The 21,189-nt window shown below is 37.8% G+C and overlaps 1 protein-coding gene across 2 annotated transcripts; it reads right to left on the reverse strand.

The window, feature by feature from the left end:
• Positions 1-1,752: 1,752 nt before the first annotated feature.
• Positions 1,753-20,910, reverse strand: LOC592952 (cytochrome b561). Of its 2 annotated transcripts, none has more exons than XM_030990127.1 (5): positions 20,736-20,910; positions 6,848-7,142; positions 5,324-5,526; positions 4,266-4,420; positions 1,753-3,754 (listed from the first exon to the last, which is right to left on the reverse strand). In XM_030990127.1, exons 2-5 carry the CDS (start codon positions 7,023-7,025, stop codon positions 3,520-3,522), a joined length of 771 nt encoding a protein of 256 aa, XP_030845987.1. In that variant the 5' UTR covers positions 7,026-7,142; positions 20,736-20,910; the 3' UTR covers positions 1,753-3,519. The 2 variants fall into 2 exon arrangements, with proteins under 2 accessions (XP_030845987.1, XP_030845988.1); XM_030990128.1 differs by lacking the exon at positions 20,736-20,910 and adding an exon at positions 11,987-12,107.
• Between the last annotated feature and the right edge of the window lie 279 nt (positions 20,911-21,189).

A 21,189-nucleotide genomic window follows, 5' to 3' on the forward strand; every position in this document is an offset into this window, starting at 1 on the left:
GATTGCAATGTCGGGCAAGCTTCTAGCAAGCCTTCTGACAATTAGGCCTAATGCCTGTTATGATATTCAAACATCTGTAATTTTCGTACCAATCTCTCCGAAGAGGTACACAAATTATGTATGCTCTCTTCAAACCGAACACCGAACGACAGAGAAACTGTATTTTCAGCGAAAATCTGTTCGACTGATTTTCAATAGACGCTATTTTTAGAATCAACGGTCTCTACTCTACTCAAGCTTATCATGAATATCAAAATAATCTTCCTTCTCTATTACATAGCCTAACATTTTGCTATTGTAATAGACATTATGATAAATATACACACCTCGTGAAAGAAATATACAAAGTTACATAGCATACGTATTTGTTGTTAAAAAACATACTGAAGCAGGAATACTGAAACAAATAAAACTGCAAAATAATAATGGCAAGGTGTTAAGATATCACTTTTTGATAGCACATTGAATAGTTTTATAACGAGAATAAATTCACAATGGAGGACACAACCGTGATGCGTATTCTACACGATAAGTATATAATTCTTTACAAAATAGACTAACTCAGAGGGCGATATAATTTGTTGCCCTTTTCAAACATTGCTTCAGATTTAACTAATATTATTCCTCATAATTCCATTCTGGAAGAAAATCAATCTACGAATTCGGAACTATAAATAGTAAATAACAAAAACGTTACTTATAGAGCGCTTACCGCCGAAGTCATTAAGCGCTATAACAAACAAAACAGACTGATTAACAATTACATATTAAACAAAACAAAACAGTGAAAATAAACCTACAAATTACAATACATATGAAATACACATTAATGTGAACAGAATAAGTTAATCATCAAAAGCAATCTTGAATAAATGTGTCTTAAGACAAGTTTTTTCACGCCAGTTCTTTAAATCTCCATTTACATTGATTTATTTCTATGCTCTACAGGACAGGTGTGGTAAAAAACATACAAAAAACAAAACAATACAAGGTAAAACAAAACAAACCTCTAGCCTGTTATAAAATGTTTGCATATTAAATAATCTGCATAAACGTATATGAATCTTCGATGTATGAGACATTGTTTAATGACAATTTGAGGATCTCGGCAAGTTTTCAGTACTATATTTTACAGGAAAGAATATTGAAATATATAAAATAATCTTTGCAATTTTTTTTTGACTGAAAACTGTTAAGCATAATCTTGAATACGTCACAATTTGCCCCCCCCCCCCCATTTACTGATTCATATTTTAATTAGTTTTGATTTAACAATTTTATTATCAAACATACCATATTCGCCATATACATTCTCCACATCAGGCCAACAGTAACAAATAATTTACATACTAGATAAACAAATACCACAAAAACATATTTTCAATAAATAGTTTTTTGACCTGAAGTCAATAAAATCGTGAAGCGAATTATTCTCAAACACTTTCACTACAACGATGCAAGGTTGAATATTCATACACATAATATATAACATATTATAGGAGCACATCCTAGCAGGTTTTATGATTTTCTTTTTAAATTTGATTCCATTCATCAGAGTTATCGTATACGATTAGCGTGTGTCCTTAACGGACAGAGGAGAAGCACAGGGATGTGAATTTTCATCTTGCTTTAAAGCCCCTCTGCACTAGTTTGGCCAGGAGGGATTAGAAATCCCTGCATGGTCACCGACAGATGATTATCTCATCAAATCAGCTCTCAATTAACATAGGAAAAAGGGAATCATGAGGGACCAATGGTCATCGATTAGGCATTGTTTGCTGTAGAGGGCGCTGTAAGTAGTGCAGTGGGGGTTAAGACTTTGCCATTTTGTCATCATAAGATAAGGCATCTTTTCCCGAAATGTCTTTTTCGACCCAGTAGTTGTAAGTGGGTACTAGCTAGGAAGGAATCACTTTACTTCACAAAGATGCATGGGCAAAGCTAGGATAATAACAAGATCGGAGAGTAAGAAGCAGCACTCTGTGACGGTCATGATCGTTTTGACCGTTACACACGACACGTCATCTGCCTGACATAATGATGCGTCAGCCACTGGCGCAATGCTGCGTCAGCGACTGGCGCGGCCTTAGATGCGTCATACGAGTGTGACAGTGCACACAACTTGAATCCAAAAAGAAAATTGAATTACTGGTGCATGTCCGTTACAGGAATTACGAGCGCATGACGACTTAATTGCGCTTGAAATCGAAATTACGTGTCGTGTGCAACGCGCTCATACAACATTCTGCTTTAATCAGTACTAAAATACTATTGTTGAATACAAAGAAAGTAACTGTTCTGCACCGAAATTCTGCGAAACCAACCGATATAACTATATACTTGAACGTCATCAAAAACAGTACATTATAGCAAACACCGCCACCTAAACCACTATTCTAGATATGAACATAATTATCTCTGTATATGATTTCTAAACATAACTAAATACTATACAGTGACTGTACTGCGAGACAACAAAATAAATAGCTGCTTTCATAGATATAATATGTTCTTAAACATTGATAAGTCTATGTGCCTCACATGGTGCACAGAAACTGTGTTATCGTCTTTTGATATTTGAACTATTGAACTGAAAAGTTAACCCATTGTGCAAGGTTTTACCAGAAAGGGTTAGCGCCACAGCATACCTTACACCCTAACGAGAGTAATTTGAATGACATTGCAGGAGGAAAGAAATATCGAATTTTAATGTTAAATTGCATCACATTTAGGTACCAAATGGTCATATCAATAATAACATTAACATTCAGGGTATTCTAAGCCTAATCGGCTCTCTAGTTGGTTGCTAAATATGCGAATTGTATGATGATTCACAGCCCGCGGCGATTGGGTCTTTTTATTAACCCGAAGGTTCTCAACACCCTAACTATAATGACATACCAATTTTAACCTCGACCAGGAAGAGTTAACATTTTTAAGGTTTCGAATTTCTACAATCTAATCCTTACTCAATTTCTTTCAAAATCCTGTCGTCCAAGTCAGATCGTAAGGTATGCCACGGTCCTTCAATAATTTCCGTTTTGAACGCAGTATTTGTATTGCCCTTAGCAGACGGGGCGTCATTTGGACTGACGCAAAGCTGCGTCTCTGACGGAAGCGGTCTTAGATGTGCCATGTGAGAATGACATTTTCCAAAAGTATGTTTGCGAAATGAAGAGCAATTAACGGAGAAAGGGCTAATAAACTATTTTCAGTATTCAAATTTACAGGTTTACCTTGCTACGATTTATTACATTCACTTGGTTTATATTACTGTATCAAAATAAAACCTAACACGCATTTTGTACGCAAATTGCATTCTGACTGTTGAAATACAACTTATTTTAAAGGTGAATGAAATAGTTCGTAACGAGGCCCTTTACACAGACGTTTGTTTACATTATGATAATGGCCTATTGTCTTTACAAGGGCTGATTAGCGCAGGTAATAACGTAGTCTTGCGTCAGTCGAATGACGCCTTGTGTACAGTGGGCATGGGAGAAGACGATGATCATTTATCTACTTCGCCTCTTCGGCTTCGGGCACGGTGTCGGTCGACTGGAACTGTCTCATCGCCGCCGACGAGGCGAGCGGCATCGTCTCCTCGTTCTGCTGCTGTTCACGGACGTACTTCGGGTTGGTGACGAGGAAGCCGACGATGAGGGCGAACATCAAGATGAAGAAGGCCAAAAAGTTGCCCACATAGGCTCCGTCAGGACGCGAGGCGTACTTCGGGGCATCGCCAGTGCCAGAGCTGAAAAAACAAAGACCATTATAATGACATTATAACGTTGCGAACAACAGAGAGCTTAAAAAACTACATTCAGTGTAACGCATAAGCGTTACCAAGATTGTTTGTGTTCGGGCAAGGGGCAGATGGCAAATATCTGATGTCGTTTTAATCATAACCTATACACTATTCCGCTCGGGAGTGCAGGGTCCATGTATCAGATAACTTACAAATACAGTGTTAAAAAATAATAAAGCATTAAGATGTAGCATCATATCATTTGCAATTTAGAAAGTTTCCCTTTTCAAGAGCAAGACTTGGAACACCAGGATTTTTTCGCTGCTGTTACAAGATAGTGATTTCATTCCATCAATTCTCTAAAAATTCTCCAGGTGCTTTTTTGGTCAAAATTTTGATCGGAGAGAGAGAGAGGGGGGGGGGGGCACATAAACAAATTTATGTTCATTCGAAGTCGGACCTTATGAGATCGTATTGTGAGCTTTATAATCACTTTAAACTTGCCCCCGATACTTACTACAAGAAAAACAATTTCTCATTAATTCCAATTAGAGCAGCTGCGACAGCGGTGGCAAAGATGGCGACTCCAAAGTAGCGATGGATAGGAAGATATGAGGCACGAAACTCCTCTCGTAGTTTCGGAAAAAAGAACGAGACAAAGCCCACGATCCACTGCGGAAGATCAAAAGGAAATTGGTTATATAGCAACATAGGCATATGAGGTAGGGTTCGTAGTGGAGAGGGGGTAGCGACCTAAGAATTATGGAACTACCAATATTCGATCAACTGTTCCCATTAGGCAAAGAAGTGGAAATAAACGGATCATGGATTTTGTATAAGAAGAGGAGACACAACTTTGAAAATAGCCTGTGAAAAAAAGCCTGTCACATTGCTAAGGTGCCAATTTCTCGAAAAATCTTTGACATGCATTAAGACAAAAATAATAGATCATAAACAAGCGGGAACATGTCATATTATTAAGATGCATTTTGAGGGTCTAACATTTGAGAGAGGAAGAGGAAGAGTCAGAAACAACTCATACGGGTATATATTTTCTGTACAAAAAAAACTAGAGAATCCTAATTTTTTTTTTACGTCACCATTTGATTTCAATCACTTCTTTGTTCTGATTTTGATTTCAATTTATGTTTTAATTTAGGGCACCACGGCTCCACCAATATTTGCAACTTAGGCCCCCCCCCCCCCCCAAAAAAAAAACAACATGTTTAGCGTCCTGTTTTTTCGAAAAATAGGAAGGAGGAGGCCCTTTATTTTTTTCCTTCAAAATTGCCGCTTAAAATGGCCGCTCGGTACATTTTCCCCGACAGTCCGGCTATTTTTCAAGATGGGCGCCGACATTTTTTTTTTTTTTTAAATAAAATCAGAAATGGATCCATTTTAGCAGTGTTTTTTCATGTTTTTTTTCTTTAAACAAAAATTTCAAAACAAAATAAAAAAATAAAAAGTTAAAAAAAGTTTTTAAAAAATTCAAAAAAAGAAAAGAAATAGGAGGCGGCCCCCCAAAAAGAAGTGGGCGGGGATGCTTAAAATGTATATTTTGTTAAGTGGCCTTACCTGAAACGCGAAGAGTACGAAAGCTGTTAGTCCCACCCAGCTATGCAGTGAGTAAAGATGCGGGAATCCCATGGTGGTATGGAATGTGAAGACAGCTTTGAGAGCTATACAGCCGCATATCAGAGCAAGAGCTTGCATCAAAAGATGGATTACCTTGACGGCAGTCTTGTTTTCGGTCCGCAAGATGCGGAACATCAATATTGCTGCGTAGTAAAGAGATACATTTACAATACTTGATTTAATGGACCTCCAGGAACAACAGTTTTCTTATCTATAGCTTTGAATATGATTAAACATCCTCTTATATTTATGTGACATTTATTTTTTATTATGCATTTATTTATGTTAAACAACATGGCACGTCGAAGACCACAACACTCCTGACCAAGTCCAGCGTCAACAAAATGCCGTCTCGTTGCAACAGACAATAAGTCCGTACGTTGCACGAAGTCCAAGGCGTCAGTATACTTGTGTTTGACGTAGTGCGTTAACGACTGACGCAGTATTTGTCGCATCGTGTGGAAATGATAATGGTACATGAAATGAATGCCATGAACACTTGCAAACATTGCGTTAAATTAGTGGTGTATTGAGTAAATTGGCTTAAATAGCAGGTATACAACAAAATGGAAATGACGCCTCATGTGGAATGCAATAGGTATAATATTTGATAATAATCATTTTGCTTGTAAGTGTCGGCTTGCATGGTGATGTAGATATAGAGTAGGCTTGCGGGTGCACCATGTGAGAGAGAGGATTGAGGAGTCCTGAAAAGGACTCTCGGTATTTTTCTTGAGGGTTTGTAGTCCTGAAAAGGAGCTCCCGCTACTCATTCTCTCCAAGCGCTATAGTTCTCCTTAGAACTATAAGCTAAGAAAGATAACCAACAGTCTTTTTCAAGACTATACCAAACAGTCCTTTTCAGGACTCCTCAATCCTCCCCTCTCTCACATGGTGCACCCGCAAGCCTACTGTATAATAATCATTTTGTTTACCCAGGGAAGCCTCATCAGCTTCAATGCTGTTCTTCCGGAGCACCCTGCAATAATTACTATCTCAGCAATACTCTTTTGTCATTCTGTCATTCACTAGTACTCACCATCTCCGTAAAGAAAGACAAAGCCGAGAATCATGAGCAGAGGGTGGAGGTTAAACTCCTTGGCCGTTCGAACCCTCAACTCTTGGATTGAGAGTCGGATGAACGAACCACTACACCATGACAAGTGTCATTCACTAGTACTCACCATCTCCGTAGAGAAAGACAAAGCCGAGAATCATGAGCAGAGGGTGGAGGTTAAACTCCTTGGCCGTTCGAACCCACAACTCTTGGATTAAGAGTCAGATGAACGAACCACTATACCACGACAAATGTTATTCACTACTTACCATCACCGTAGAGGAATACAAAGCCGAGAATCATGAGTAGAGGGTGGAGGTTAAACTCCTTGGCCGTTCGAACCCACAACTCTTGGATTAAGAGTCAGATGAACGAACCACTATACCACGTCGTCATTTAGTACTCACCATCTCCGTAGAGGAATACAAAGCCGAGAATCATGAGCAGAGGGTGGAGGTTAAACTCCTTGGCCGTTCCATCCCAGGCGAACCCGCCCAGGGTGTGGCCGGTCCAGAAACCCGCTAGGATGAGGATGAGGACAGCTAGGGCTTGGGAGATACCCAGGAGGAGATAGAAGCAAAACATGGTGATGGGCGTGGCTGGAGAAGGGTGGTGGGCGTGGCTGGATGGTGACGGTGGGCGGAACCAAGAAGGTGGGAGCTCGGTTTATAGTGGCGCTGTTCACTTACTTCTTTCCGTTATCTGCATAAAAGAAGAGATGATAGTGAAATAAATCTTATTCTGACGTCAAAGATATGAATAGTATGAAAGGAGTGTCCTGTTATATTTCAATACGTAATTCCCCTTTTCCACTCAATAGGGGCATTCCACTAATATCCTGCTTAACATTTGAATTAATCATGCCTCCTTCTCTTGTAATTTGTATAGCATTCCAGTGTGGCATCCAGAGTTGGCAACTGTGAAAACGGAACGATTCCAACCGACCCTTTTGTATGGGGGGGAGGGGGGGGGGGGGGGGTGGTGGGGCGGATTTACCAGGAATTTTTAGTGCCTCTCTCCCTCTTTTTTAAAATGCCCTCCTATCATGACCCCCGTTCACTCCACACTTTTGGTCTTTTTCGGATCTGTAGTCCATTATGCCACTTAATATTTGATGGCATTGCATGGACTAACCAATAAAGGCAAAGGCATTTTGTTGAATGTGTGGGGAGGTGGGGGGGGGGGGGGGCACTGGTGTTATTCGATTAATCAGAATAACGGACGGAGAGGGGGGCACGTTTTCCCTGAATCTATATAAGATAAAGTTAAATAATTCATGATCATATCAGACAATGCAAAACGAAGCATGTACGTATAAAACGGACACAGGAAGCCCGACATAATTATACTTCGCCATGCTCTCATTACGATATGCATGCCATGTATTACCGGAACGTAGTGCCGCATCTCGTAAGACACAGAGCAGACGTTAATCCCGATCATTATCATATCATATCGCTGAGAGGGTCTTGGCGGGCTTAGATCAGTATTCAAAGAATTCATCTCGCATGATTAGATATCTCCATCGAGAAATGAAATGACGGGTAAAGGATAGACCTGAGATAAGTCACTTAACATACCACGTTAACCCTTTCGAGGCAGTTAGGGGCACATGACATCAAAATACAAGTGTATTCCTGTTGGTGTGCAGTCCTGCATACATCTCATATTTTGATATGTAAACTTCTGACTTTGTTTCATAGATTTTTAAATATTTTTAAAATATTTGTTTTTCAAACTTGCTAAGCCCCACACCAAAAACCTCCAGATCTCATTCCCCTTGTGACATCATCTGTCATTCATCAATGAGCTAACTTGAGAAAGTGGTATGTATCTTTGCCGAAGTCGAACACCTGTTACAATACGTAATACAATAGCAACATACAAGTTGCTATGTCAGACATGCTGTAGCATCACCAGGAAGACAAAGGCAACGATGATGTATTGTACATTGTAAAATTTCAAGTTTACATATCAAAATATGAGATGTACGCAGGACTGGACACCAACAGGAATACACATGTATTTCGATGTCATGTGCCCTTTAATACTCCATAATGTTTGGTTTAGCTCAATAACTGTTGATTCGTAGCTCTACCAACTAAACATGTATAGCGGATGCACGAGTAGAAAGAGCAAATGTTTCTGCACATTTTGTGTCTTATTCCAGAAATTAAAGGTAATATAGGCCAAAGCTGTAAGCTTAATTTCTTAAATGGGTAACACATAAAGATCTTTCTAAATCTTTCATTTGTTCAACTTTTGACAAAGTTATTACCCATGTGTATTGTTTTCGGAGACATTACATTTTATTAGAACAGTGTATTACTAAAAACGAAATTATTGTTGCCAATATGACTAACGATATGTGATAAATTTAGCACTTTAAAAATCCCTGTCCTGAAAGATCCAGAGATCAGTGGCCCAGACATATTGGATTTTCTAGACCCCCCCCCCCCATCCACACCCGTTATTAGACGCACATGGGAACGTCAGGAGGGGATGGTCATGCTGCAACACCCCCTGAGTATAGTCTTTGGTGCTGGGGTTCTGTGAAAATGGCCCCGGAATGTGAGAACTGTTTCATTAATTTTCTCATTTGCTATTTTTGACGTAAAAGGGCATCCCTAATCACCATTGTTTTCCCAGTTAATACCGAGATGAATTATGAGTGCTCTTTTTCTTCCGAAGAAACAAACTGAATTCAAATATATTTTGTCATCCTCAATTTTTGTCTACAGTTAGCGTTCATAGCCTAGCATATCAGGCAAGCCTCTCACGAGTTTTTTCTCCTCAGAAGGGGATGATTTCGTCAGGATTTATGCATAAATTTAATATGCTAGCATACTAGTTAGCCCAATTAGCCTAAAATTCATTACCTCTTTCTAATAATTATGTATATGGCAGTATATTTATGGAGTGTATCTTAAAAAGGGGCACACAATATCTATCCTGAAATAAGAAATGTTTTAAACTGGTACAATCATTTAAGGGAAGCTAGGACACATGCCAAACCGCCGATTCAGACTTTATAAATTTAGCTGGTGATAAAAACAGAGAGTTATTCAAAAGTAATATAAATGCAAATCAAGCTTCAGAGATACTGAAAGGAGGATATTTTAATGACTGGAATTGTCCGACCTTGTTCATTACATTTGATGAAGAAAGAGACTAAACATGATTTATTTCTTCCGTACACTTACTGAGTGGGATTAGCCTAAATGACTAGATGATTTTTGCTCGTACTTTTAAAATACAATAAAATCTAAAAACTAAGTAGGCCTACTAAAGGCAGTGGAGGTATTTCGACTGACAAACTGGAATGACACGACAATGATCACTGATACGACTGGTTAGAATTCAAGAAAGTAGAACTGTAGTAGGACAAAATGGCGTCATTGATAGTGGAGCAGCATTATGGAACAATTTTATTAATAATTCGCTTTACAGAATGAAAAAGGAAGAAACAAAAACTGCTTGCGACTTGCATGATCAAAGCATTATCACGGGCGTATATAAATAAAACCATAATTACAAAGAAACTAATCATTCTAATTGTTGGCGTGAGAGTGAGTTCTCAGTTGACAATTACAACAAAAAAAAACTCTTTGCATTTTCCTGGATGGGTAAGTGTGTTGGTGTGTTGGTGTGTGTGTGTGTGTGCGTGTGTGTGTGTGTGTGTGTGTGTGTGTAAGGGGGAGGGGTCACATCCATGTCAAGCAAATATGAACAGACTCGTACCCCTTTCATGGTGAAGGGCCACCTCTGGCCATTTTTACTTCTGTAGTATCGTGCCGTTGCTATGGACATTTTTTTAATAATCACCTTTAATCACATTTTGATGTAAATGCACGGTGTTAATTTACAAGATCGTTCCACTGAGTGTAATTTGATAATTCATTTACAAAATGGGCAAATGCTTTTAAAATTTATATTGTATTTTCTTCGTTGAAAAAAAAACCCAGCCACGGATTAATACCATACATAATCATAAAAGACTGTACAAGTGCATCACTCAAAGAAAGTTGTACCAATTAGTCAATTACACACAATGTTATATTTCCCAAAATGAAGAAGTAAGAATGTCGTAATGCCCATAAATGGTTAGAATATGAGGGAACGTAACGAAAAACACAACTTGTAATGATGTAGATTCCTCATGAAATAATTCATATGTTTGTCGTGAATATTACACTAAACGCCATTACGTGTAACCTTGAAAGGCGTTCTTTAAAGGCACACTGCCATACTTGTAGCTACTTGCTCCCTCTATATAGAAAACTTCCCCAATCGGTGCCTGTTGGTCCCCCATGATCCTCTTTTTCTTATGTTAAATGAGAGCTGAGTTAATGAAATAGCCACCTGTCACAGTGACCTCGACGGCTCGCTGTGTGGTCTAATCCCTTCTTGCCCAGTAGTGGTGACGGTCTTTAAGAAAAAAAAAGATGTCTGGCTCTTTGGGCTTGTTGAAAGTGATTACCATCAAATTTGCTGGTAATTTAACCGCGTCAGATTACAATCAAGCACTTCACGAGTCACCTGAATATCTTTCGATTTTGAAAGTACTATCACGTTCAGTATCCTAATATCCATCCTCTTGATATACAAATTCTAACAAAACGAGTTTTTCGTTCAAGAAAAAAATGCGAGTCTTTTCACTGACAGCGATTATTAGTTTTTACTACTGAAGACAATTTAAATCACTGTATATCACAAAAATCTCATAAGTATAGCCCCCTACAAATTAGGTTAAAAGGAGATACATGGTTGGGGGGGGGGGTGATGGTTCTTTATCTTACTCCGCTAAGGGCGGCGCTAAAGTGGCAGAAATTTAAAATCCAATGAGAGAGGCTCTCTCATTTTCAGAAGAATAAATCATGGGGGGGAGGGGGTGATATAAGTGTTGCAATCGGCTGGAATTCCAAATTCGTTTATATTCAAGGGGGGAACTGTTTCCGTCGAGACTCCCTCTCCCTCCCCCATGCAACCCATCCAGGATAAGCCCCTGTCTTTAAACATGGTCATTATCATTATTACAAGCAGACTAATATGTAAATAATATGTCAAACTTATCTTTTGGAGACACCATGACTCAGAGTGGATATTGTGTAAACATTAGCCCAGCACGAGGGTAATGAATGTGTGCGACCAAATGTTGACATAAAAATATATATAAAAATTGGGGTAATATATTTTTCAGACCCAAGCTGGGTATAAATGATGCTTTAAGGTAATTGGTTGGACACATCATTAACCTCTTGGCAATTTTATCTAGTATATACAATCATTATATGGCATAATAATAAGAATATCTTTTGAGTAGTACCGTTTATATCATATTGTTATAGCATGACCAAATGACCAACGTAGCATGATAGTGAATTCTGCTTTCCATATGCTTATACTGATAACCTGTAAAATGATACACGACTGAGATCATCAGAAGCATTCAAATCATGAGACATACTTATTTATGATACAATACACATAGACCGTAAACTTATTAATCAATGTAAGAAGTCACTGCATTTCAGAAAATAGCTTACCTTTTTTTGCGCGCCACATTATAGTGCATTCAGTCTCTGCTTGTTTATTTACAGGCAAGTATGCATACTTGTAATGCTGTATGTTCATTCACATAGCTGGTTCTGCATTTGTCCCGTCACTACTACACACATCAAGGGGCTTTTCATCGCGTTATGCAGTATTTAGTCATGCGTGACAAAACCAAGGTTTTGAAACCATTATAAGCTCCTTATTCACAGTTTTCAATTGAGCTATTCATCCTTACAATATACTTCTCAGAGAACACAACGAAACAAACTGTAAGACTATCCATGCAGATTCCTGGCCAATCGGGATGCTATAGACTGCTTTACTAACATATTCAAATTTTCTACATATACTTTTGAATCAAAGGTTGTTCTTGACAACCTGAAATCTTACCCGAGGCTTGCCCGACATAGCAACAAGTAATGTATGCAGACTGGATTCCAAGTATTGTAGTTCACCATTAATAACAGATTAATGGAATAACTCGTCACTATAGGTCCAGGAAAGAAATATCCATATACATTTGAATATGTTTGTAAACGGGTCTATTGTCTGTTGTTTTTTTCTTTAAAATCCGATTCGGTGTCAGCACGTGACTGGTATATATATATTTTTTTAAATCTTTAAAAAAAAAAAAAAAAACACCGATCCTCTATTTGATACTGATAGTCTAAAAAACCTCACTTAAACCGACGTTTAAATGGTGAAATAGAATGTCGGATAAATCTAAATTAGTTTTGATTTGATTTGATTTGATTTATTTATTTCTGTTTGATTTTCTTTTTCTTTTGCATTTTTACAAATATATAACAAACAAAACAGATTATAAAGGTTATCCCCGGACAAGTTCCAGTTTGCATGAATCAAGTGACTTTTGCTTGTCTAGATTGTAATATCAATTACAGTTTCTCTATGCAGAACTGATTTTTTGAATATGCTGGTATATCTTTTTGTTTGCAGGAACATAACACGGCATGGTGTGAGATAGAAATTGATATTTATTTAATGAGACATAAGATCCCTGGCCTTGCGGTTATTATAACTTTTGTTGTCCTAGTCAAAACCATCTTGTACGAAGAGTTACTAGCAAATGCACTGCAAGGTATACCATATTTTGACTTATGTTGCACCTATTGTTGTCCTATTTGCAATTATCTAGAACAAACTCTCGAGTGAAGTACAAAATGCCAAAACCAAGAAATCCTTTTGCACAAGTTACTTGAGAAAAATGTAAATAAAACCCAAAACAAAGTACACGCCAATAGGGAGTCTGTCACAAACTTGAATATAATAGTACTTACCAATTACAGATTACTGTATTTCTCACAATTTTCCTACAAACTACAAATTATGTAGTATACCTATGTTTAGACACTCTGTTACTACGATATAAGGATCAGTTTCGAAATTTTGATTATAAACGATTTTCTTGAATTTATTTTGACTTGCTGAGTTTGCATTTAAATTGTATCTGTATTCTTTCTGATATATCATGTTTACTATTCACCATGTAATGTTGTTTTCATGTATATGTATGTCTTTGTATGTATTGTTATGTTATGCAGGGCCCCAAGAATAACAGTATCTTAAATAACTGATGGGGGTACCCTGTTGATATAAAACGAAATAAATAAACAAGTTGGGGCAAGAATGAGGTTGAATTATTTTGTTTCGTTATTTTTAAAAACAAAAATCCAGCAATCACGAACGAATGTTTAACGGAAATGTCGTTTTAATTCTCTTTCTATAAATACAAACAACCAAATAATCAAAGTCAAACAAGCAGACAACTATACAATATCCTGATACAGGAGGGAAATCGTATATGTCTTGGAATATCCACTACATCATGGGCGACTTTGCGTGAAAATCATTTGAATGTTTTTTTTTTCTATATGTTTTGAAATTGACGTTTCTAATAGTTTCTTTAAAAAATGTTTTAAACAAATAACTATAACTAATTTGCTGCCATACTTTGTCATTGGAATGGGGCAAGGAGCATATACTGTTACTCTTTGCTTCAATTAAAGAATAAAAATGAATATCGACTCTTTTTTTATATATTTTGTATTGCGTAGCATAATGACATCAACAACAACAATAGTAATAATAATAATACAATAACAATGTTGATGAGGATGCTGATGTTGACATCATCATCATCATAATGATCACCACTATGATAATGAAAATAATAATAACAACTAATGATTATAATAATAACAATAATAATGAAAATTGCAAGTACAAAAAAAAACAATAACAAAAATGATTTGATTCATAACGTTTGACGTATGTATGTATATATGCGGCTGCCTACCTTTGACGCGAAGAAGGCGTATATTGAAATAGGTTGAGTAACGTCTGCTCGCACAGACTCTAATTTGACACTTTACCACAATTTCTAAAGCCTTGAGCAGAGCCTAGATCTGCCAGTTTCTGGCTGCAGTTAAAGTATAGAGCTTATTGTAGACTCATTTTGCAGACACTGTTACACACAACGACTGACAAGGGTATAGTCTGGGGGGGGGGGGGGGGCAAGCATACTCTGTAATAACCGGCTCTCTTTGGAAGACATATTGCGCGCCCTCCACGCCCTCCCCGCCCCCATTATGGCAGTGACGACTCTTCCTGGATCCCCTGTATCGTCTCTCTTTGGATAAGACACATAACACCCCCCCCCCCTCCCCATCCTGAAAGTTACGCCCGTTCCTCGATCCCCTGCATCGACTTTCTTTAGCTAAAACACGTGGCGCTCCCCTCCTGGAAGTTACGCCCCTTCCTCGAACCCCTGCATCGACTCTCTTTAACTCTCTTTAAATAAGACACATAGCGCCCCCTATCCTAGCAGTGACGCCCCTTCCCGATCCACTGCATGGTCTCTGAGGTGCCCCAATCTATTCATGTGCATGGGACTTCGCCGTAATTAGAGAGGAATGAATATTTCAGAGCTGGAACGAGCGACTGGGGATCATGATGGATAGCCGTGGGAGGAGAAAGCAAGGCGCGAATTATACACTGATTCTGCTATTGAATTCAATTCCACTGAGGATGTAGCAGGCTTTTCAGCTACAAAGGTCAATAAATCATCCACGATGACATTTTTTGGTTGAGTGCTGCGATAGAAGGAGAATGGATCCCCGTGCCAGGGGCGAATAGGGAGGAATCAGTGACAAGATTTAAGATTAGGTCGAGTACTGGTTACGTTAAAAAAAACTAGCTTGTTTGTCAGTGAGAATACAGAGAAATTATTGATGACCGCCATTTTGAAATCCAATATGGCCGCCAAAAATCCCCGCACGCTACATGAATACTGGAATAGCTGCATAGTTTTGCTATTTTATTAGATAATATTGACTAAATTAAAGAGTCTTCGAACGTTGTACAGTTCCTCGATATGTCAATATAAAAGCAGAATTAGCCATAAACAACAAATCCCCTAGTTCTTTTATTTTTGGAGAAATTGGTGCAAAATGGATGATTGAAAACACCCTTATACAAGTTTTTAGACGATCACATGGCAAACATCGGAGCTGTGTTTGTTTATTTGTTTGGTAATGTTGTCAAAACTTGGATTAACTTTTTTTAAACAAGTCGGATACAAAACAAAAACATTATCCAAACGTGATGAATACTATGTTTAAAACAACTAGCTTTTATTGAGATGAGGCCTCAGATTTGCGCCCCTCAAAAGATAGCATTCACCTCAACCACATAGCTTTTACTAGGCCTTTAGTATCTCGAGATATTGATTGACTAATTATTGATGATTTATTTTTATTAAAAGAACAACAGTCCGAAGAAAAACAGTCACATAAGCAGTCAAAAAATTAAATCGCTGAGAGTTATCATGTATACATAAAAGCATTATATTTTCAATATTACAAATGTTACCTTATTGGGTATGTAAAAGTGTTAATATATATTACAGGCCTTTAGAGTAGCTTTAACTAAACAATTAGTAGTGTTTGTCATTAATTATTTCGAATTCATAAGAGAAGGAAAACAAAAAAAACAACGGATTTGGTACAAAGTCATTAAAACAAAAACACTAAAATGGATGAGATTGATCGTAAATATTATGTTAGAAACGTCTGCAAGATAGTGAATATATATTCAATGAGAGGATTTTTGTATAATGTTTGATATTAGTATGTGTAAGGTTAGAGTGATAATGTAAACTTTTGTCTGTATCCTAGGTCTGAACACGCCCACACGAGAGATGACGTGTTATCGGAGAAAGATCAATGGTTTGTGTATAAGAAGACGATCCTTTCAGGGGATGTGCTTTAATCAAAATTAACGTGTTTGTTTTCATCGGGGGCTCACCCCCATCCATCAAAGAAATGAGGGTTTAAAGATAATGCGTGCACAGCGTTGCTGTAAAAGTCGAAAGAGTCGAAAGGTAATTTCCTGCACTGTCTGTTTTCTGGATACACCATATATATATATATATATATATATATATAAGCGAGTTTAGTGAAACTGCAATTTCTGACAGTGCTCAACTGTATATATATATATATATATATATATATATATATATATATATATATATATATAGGAGTTGGAAGGTTACACTTTATTGGTACGAGTTATACAGACGGTTTCGCCAGAAGGCTCATCAGTAACTAAATACATAATACAATCATGGCGAAGTTAAAAACACTCATGTGCAGTCAGGCAAGAATACAAAAGAGACACAAATAATACCCAAGTAAGGGCGAACGCAATAATACAATAGTGGAATTAAGTGGTTTAAGGGTAAGGGGAAAGGTCATGGTGGTACAGGGGGGGGGGGGAAGGAGGGGTTTAACCATATTCAGAGAGTAAAAACTTTCTCTTATGTTTACATGTGGAAATGAGTTCAGTTCTAGAGTTAAGGATGGTGGATTTCTCAGCAGTGATATATATATATATATATATATATATATATATATATATATATATAATACATATATGGAGAGAGAGAGAGAGAGAGAGAGAGCTATATGTGGTACACATATATAAAGCTCTTCCACTTTGAGAAATCAGAATCATGTTCAGTGTTGATTTGTAAGATCTGTCCACCTAACTACAAATTGGTGTCACGACAGATTCACTAAATCAATTTGAGTATTGTTATATATTTTGTTCACTCGCCATAATGAGCTGTTATCAAGGACAATTATTAATCTAAAAATAACGATGAAAATGGAAAGAAGATGATGAAGGAGGATGGGGAGCAGGATGAGGGGGAGCAGGAGAAGATTTCAGGAAAGTGTGTTTAAAGAGGAAAACATCTCAGTCGGGTCGGACAGACAACCCTCGCCTCTCTCACTAACTCTCTCTCTCTCTCTCTCTCTCTCGCTTTCTCAAAAAAAAAAACAATTATCGTTTTTGGCCAACGAAAATAAACGCCAAATCGAAATCGGTGGCTATTTCTATCTTTACGATACATGTCATGTAGGCTTGGTGTTTGCTTGCGGCTCAGGAGAAGATGGATTTAAATGCTGATTGCAACTTAGATGATTTTGTACATTCTGGAAAAAAGGCTGGGTAAAAATGCCACCCCCCCCCCTCTCCAGCATGAGCGTAATGATATGAACCAGCCCTAAACAAAAGCAGTTTAATGTACATACAGTGTAACTATTTTGCGTCTGTTTGCACGACCTATAAGAATATAGTTAAGAACGACCCAATTTTTTAAAAGTACCCAAGACGCCCCCTGAATAATTCACCAAAACTGACGTACATATTACACAATCATGTTCATGTATATCAGATGAAAATGAAACCTGTATTACGGTCGTCTCTTCACACGTTTTCCCCAAGAGTATAATAATTCATTTTTCTTCATTTCGAACGAATAAAATATAAAAGAAGTGATGTAGAATTTCTTAAAGGGATCCGGTAACTATGTATTAGATCCTTTAAAAAAATCCTTGATTTAGCGCATGCTGCAATGATAATTATAAACCTTTAGGTCATTCGAAATCGAAATCAAATCTTGCGTTTGCCAAACGGTTTTCATAAAACTACAGTCTATTTGGGAAAACGAGTATGGTAAAACCGGTCACTCAAAGGTTTTTACTTTTTTGAGGCACATCTTGAACATTTTGTAGGGCTTCAATATAACACCATATCACAGACACTGATAGCACGTAGGGCCGTGCATCTCATATTTAACATTGTTAAACGACTCCTTTAAGTATAGTGTTGTACGGTAAGTACTGCTACATTTTCTACGATCACAGACTTAATGATATATGTATTTTCCTGTTGAATCTCTGCGTGGAATTTAAATCAGTACACAATAATTGTGTACTGATTTGACTTCCACTCTCGATCTCTCGACCCTTTTTTATTTTTTAACTTTGCGCCTGGTTGACTACATCCAATCAATATAGGCCCCACTTAAAGCAAATATGACATTTGGAAATCGCTATAAGCGATTCGCGTGAGACGGTACTTATTGGTCCATCACGTGAAGTCACTTCCTGCATTATAATCTAAAGATGATCATCCAACGGCTTTCTTATAGTTACATATTCATAGGTAAACTAGAGTAGTGGGGGTAGCGTGGGTCTACCTTAAAGAGAGAGAGAGAGAGAGAGAGAGGGGGGGGGGGTGAGGGTGTGCTATACTGGATATTATCGAGCGGGTAAATCTTCGAATTATAAATGAGCTGTGTACTCATAGAAAGCAACTGTCTTATGCATGTCATGCCATCAATTTTCATGTTTATTTTATTTTGTGTGTGTTTAATAAATTCAAAGCACGAATGAAAAGCCCCCTCCCCTCCCCTCGCCCCTCTTTCCCTATCTTACTTGTCTCTTACTTGATTGATCATCCCCCCTCCCCCTTCCGATGGCGTCGTCCCGGCCCTACGCAACTGGACTATAAGGGTGTAGATTTTGAGATCTTCTTTCGCTTTTCACGTTGCATCATCATCACTGCTGATGGATTCCATAATTTATATAGTTCAAATAAAGATGGAAAATGCCCTTACATTTATGCATGAAACATAGTATATTCCTAAAATTCTTAATCTTTGTCGTAAGAAAATGCAGAGAAAAGGTTGAAACCTGCACAACACATTCAGGCATGCATGATACTGATGAAAGAACTGTGTATGAATACCACCAAAATGATTCATACACTGCGAGACATGGAATGAATCATACTGCATGAAGAGAACTTGATAAATACTGTATTGCTGAAGGGCAAGTAACGTTTCACGTATATACAGATAAACCATAAGACATTATACACAAGGGATATTAATTTGCGTATACTATAAGCAGCCTCTCTTGTGCTCTGCGTGTTTATTATTAACAATCCAATTACTACAGCGGTCAGGGCCTCGTCATTATGAGGTCATCAATATGTAATTTTCCCATCATGACGCGAGTTTTCTAATTAGAAGTACACAATGCTCAATTAATCCTAGGTCATGAAAGTACGGATATATATGTATTCAATCAGTGTAACACAATGAGGTTGTGTATATGAACAACAGAGAAGAAAAAAAAGTATATCTCGTGATAAATTATATCAGTTTTTAGTTGTTCACGGTTGCCTTTCTTGGCGTCCGACTGCTTTATTGATATATGAGTTTACAATTTATTATATGAATAAAGAAGATAATTATAACAGTACATTATCTGCATGATTTAATGATGCACTATTTGCACACACACACGCACATAAACATCCTCACACATGCACTTTCTCACACACGCGCGCACACGCACTACAACACGCCCCAACAACCTAGAATCCCAAATGCAGTGACATTATAATTAAAGTACATAATAATATAGTGCAGTGAATGGTGATTTAATTTAATGAACGTGTGAAAAAAGTGTACAAATGCTATTTAAAATGTGAAAAAGGGGCGTCTAAAAATCATTCGGTAACGAACATTTTCCAGCCAACACCAACCTTCGGCACAGAAAACATTTTGAGTGTACTGCATTTATTATAAATTTATAACATCTTAACAAAGCGCAGTATGCCTATATATTTGCCGCTGGACAGGCAAAAATATTGTAATCTCCATTCTATAAAATAATACATTACACGTTTAGATAGTATTTACATAAATTTAGACTAAAAAAGTGCAATAATGTCACAGTGCAATGGCTCACAAAACATGGCATTAAATTACTGCCCATTACGTGGCATACTGTGAATCACTATCACTGCATCACTCCCGGAAAGTAAAGAAAGCGTTCCTCATTCACTGCGAATACACTCAATATTGTCTATGACTTGCATGCATGTGCATCTAATTTGTCACACTTTACGCTTTAACGATAGCAACGCACGGGCTCGCTTAGGCGGTAATTTACCATCTTCAGAAGAAAGCAAACCGATCACACTTACCGCTCAACGATCGCAGTGAGTCGTCTGTTACAAAAAAGTGTATAGGCTATATGCAACAGCACTATATTACAACGAATAATATAGGCCTACATTCAGCTGCATAGCGTTAGGGCACCGGGCTTTGTTATTATAGCTGCTAATACTTTGTAGAGGCCTTGATTTAGAAGTATTGTATCATACGGTCACCACCATTCTCATTCCCTGACATGTAGATTCGGCGTACCATATGGCGTGCTAAAACTGAAAACAAGCCCCTTCTTATTCACACAAGCAAATACAAGTGATTGTGAAAGACTCATTTATCAACAAGTTCATTCACAAGTTTGAACATCACAAAAGAACACATTTTTATATTCTACAATGATCGCTTACCTCGTAAGTTGTATTTTTGGCGGGTAAAATCGTAAGACTCGCATACACTTCACACAGGACAACAGTCGGAAGCTCCGCCGCGTTGCATACATGTATTGCTTTAATCCGGTGTATGAGTCTAGTGCAGGCGAGTGGAGCTTTCGTGCTTTAACGCACCGAAAACGTACACTCCCTCACGAATGCTTGTATGCATCAGTTCTCAGCGCTGCCAATCTCCTCATTGGTGGCATCGCCCATTCACTTCTAGCCCTCAGGCGGCGGGCATCCGGTATAATAGCTCGCTGAGCTTGTACCTTCTTTTAATGTTATTATCCCAACATTATGCGGCGTTTGACAAATCATTCCGGTGTCTGAGCGATTTTTGACTGGATAATTTATAATTCTAAGACGGGGAGCCTAGATTCATATTTCTACTAGACTCGGTGTATTCTCACATCATGCCTGGGCAACGGAG

This window comes from Strongylocentrotus purpuratus, unplaced genomic scaffold (assembly GCF_000002235.5).
Source record: "Strongylocentrotus purpuratus isolate Spur 01 unplaced genomic scaffold, Spur_5.0 spur5_scaffold_19, whole genome shotgun sequence".
Classification (NCBI taxonomy): domain Eukaryota; kingdom Metazoa; phylum Echinodermata; class Echinoidea; order Camarodonta; family Strongylocentrotidae; genus Strongylocentrotus; species Strongylocentrotus purpuratus.

Coding starts and splice junctions, on each gene's coding strand:
- LOC592952 (XM_030990127.1), bottom strand. CDS start 7,025: ATGTTTTGCTTCTATCTCCTCCTGGGTATCTCCCAAGCCCTAGCTGTC. Junction 5,527..6,847: donor TGTATTCCTCTACGGAGATG/GTGAGTACTAAA, acceptor TTTACTACGCAG/CAATATTGATGTTCCGCATC. Junction 4,421..5,323: donor TCGTACTCTTCGCGTTTCAG/GTAAGGCCACTT, acceptor GATCTTCCGCAG/TGGATCGTGGGCTTTGTCTC.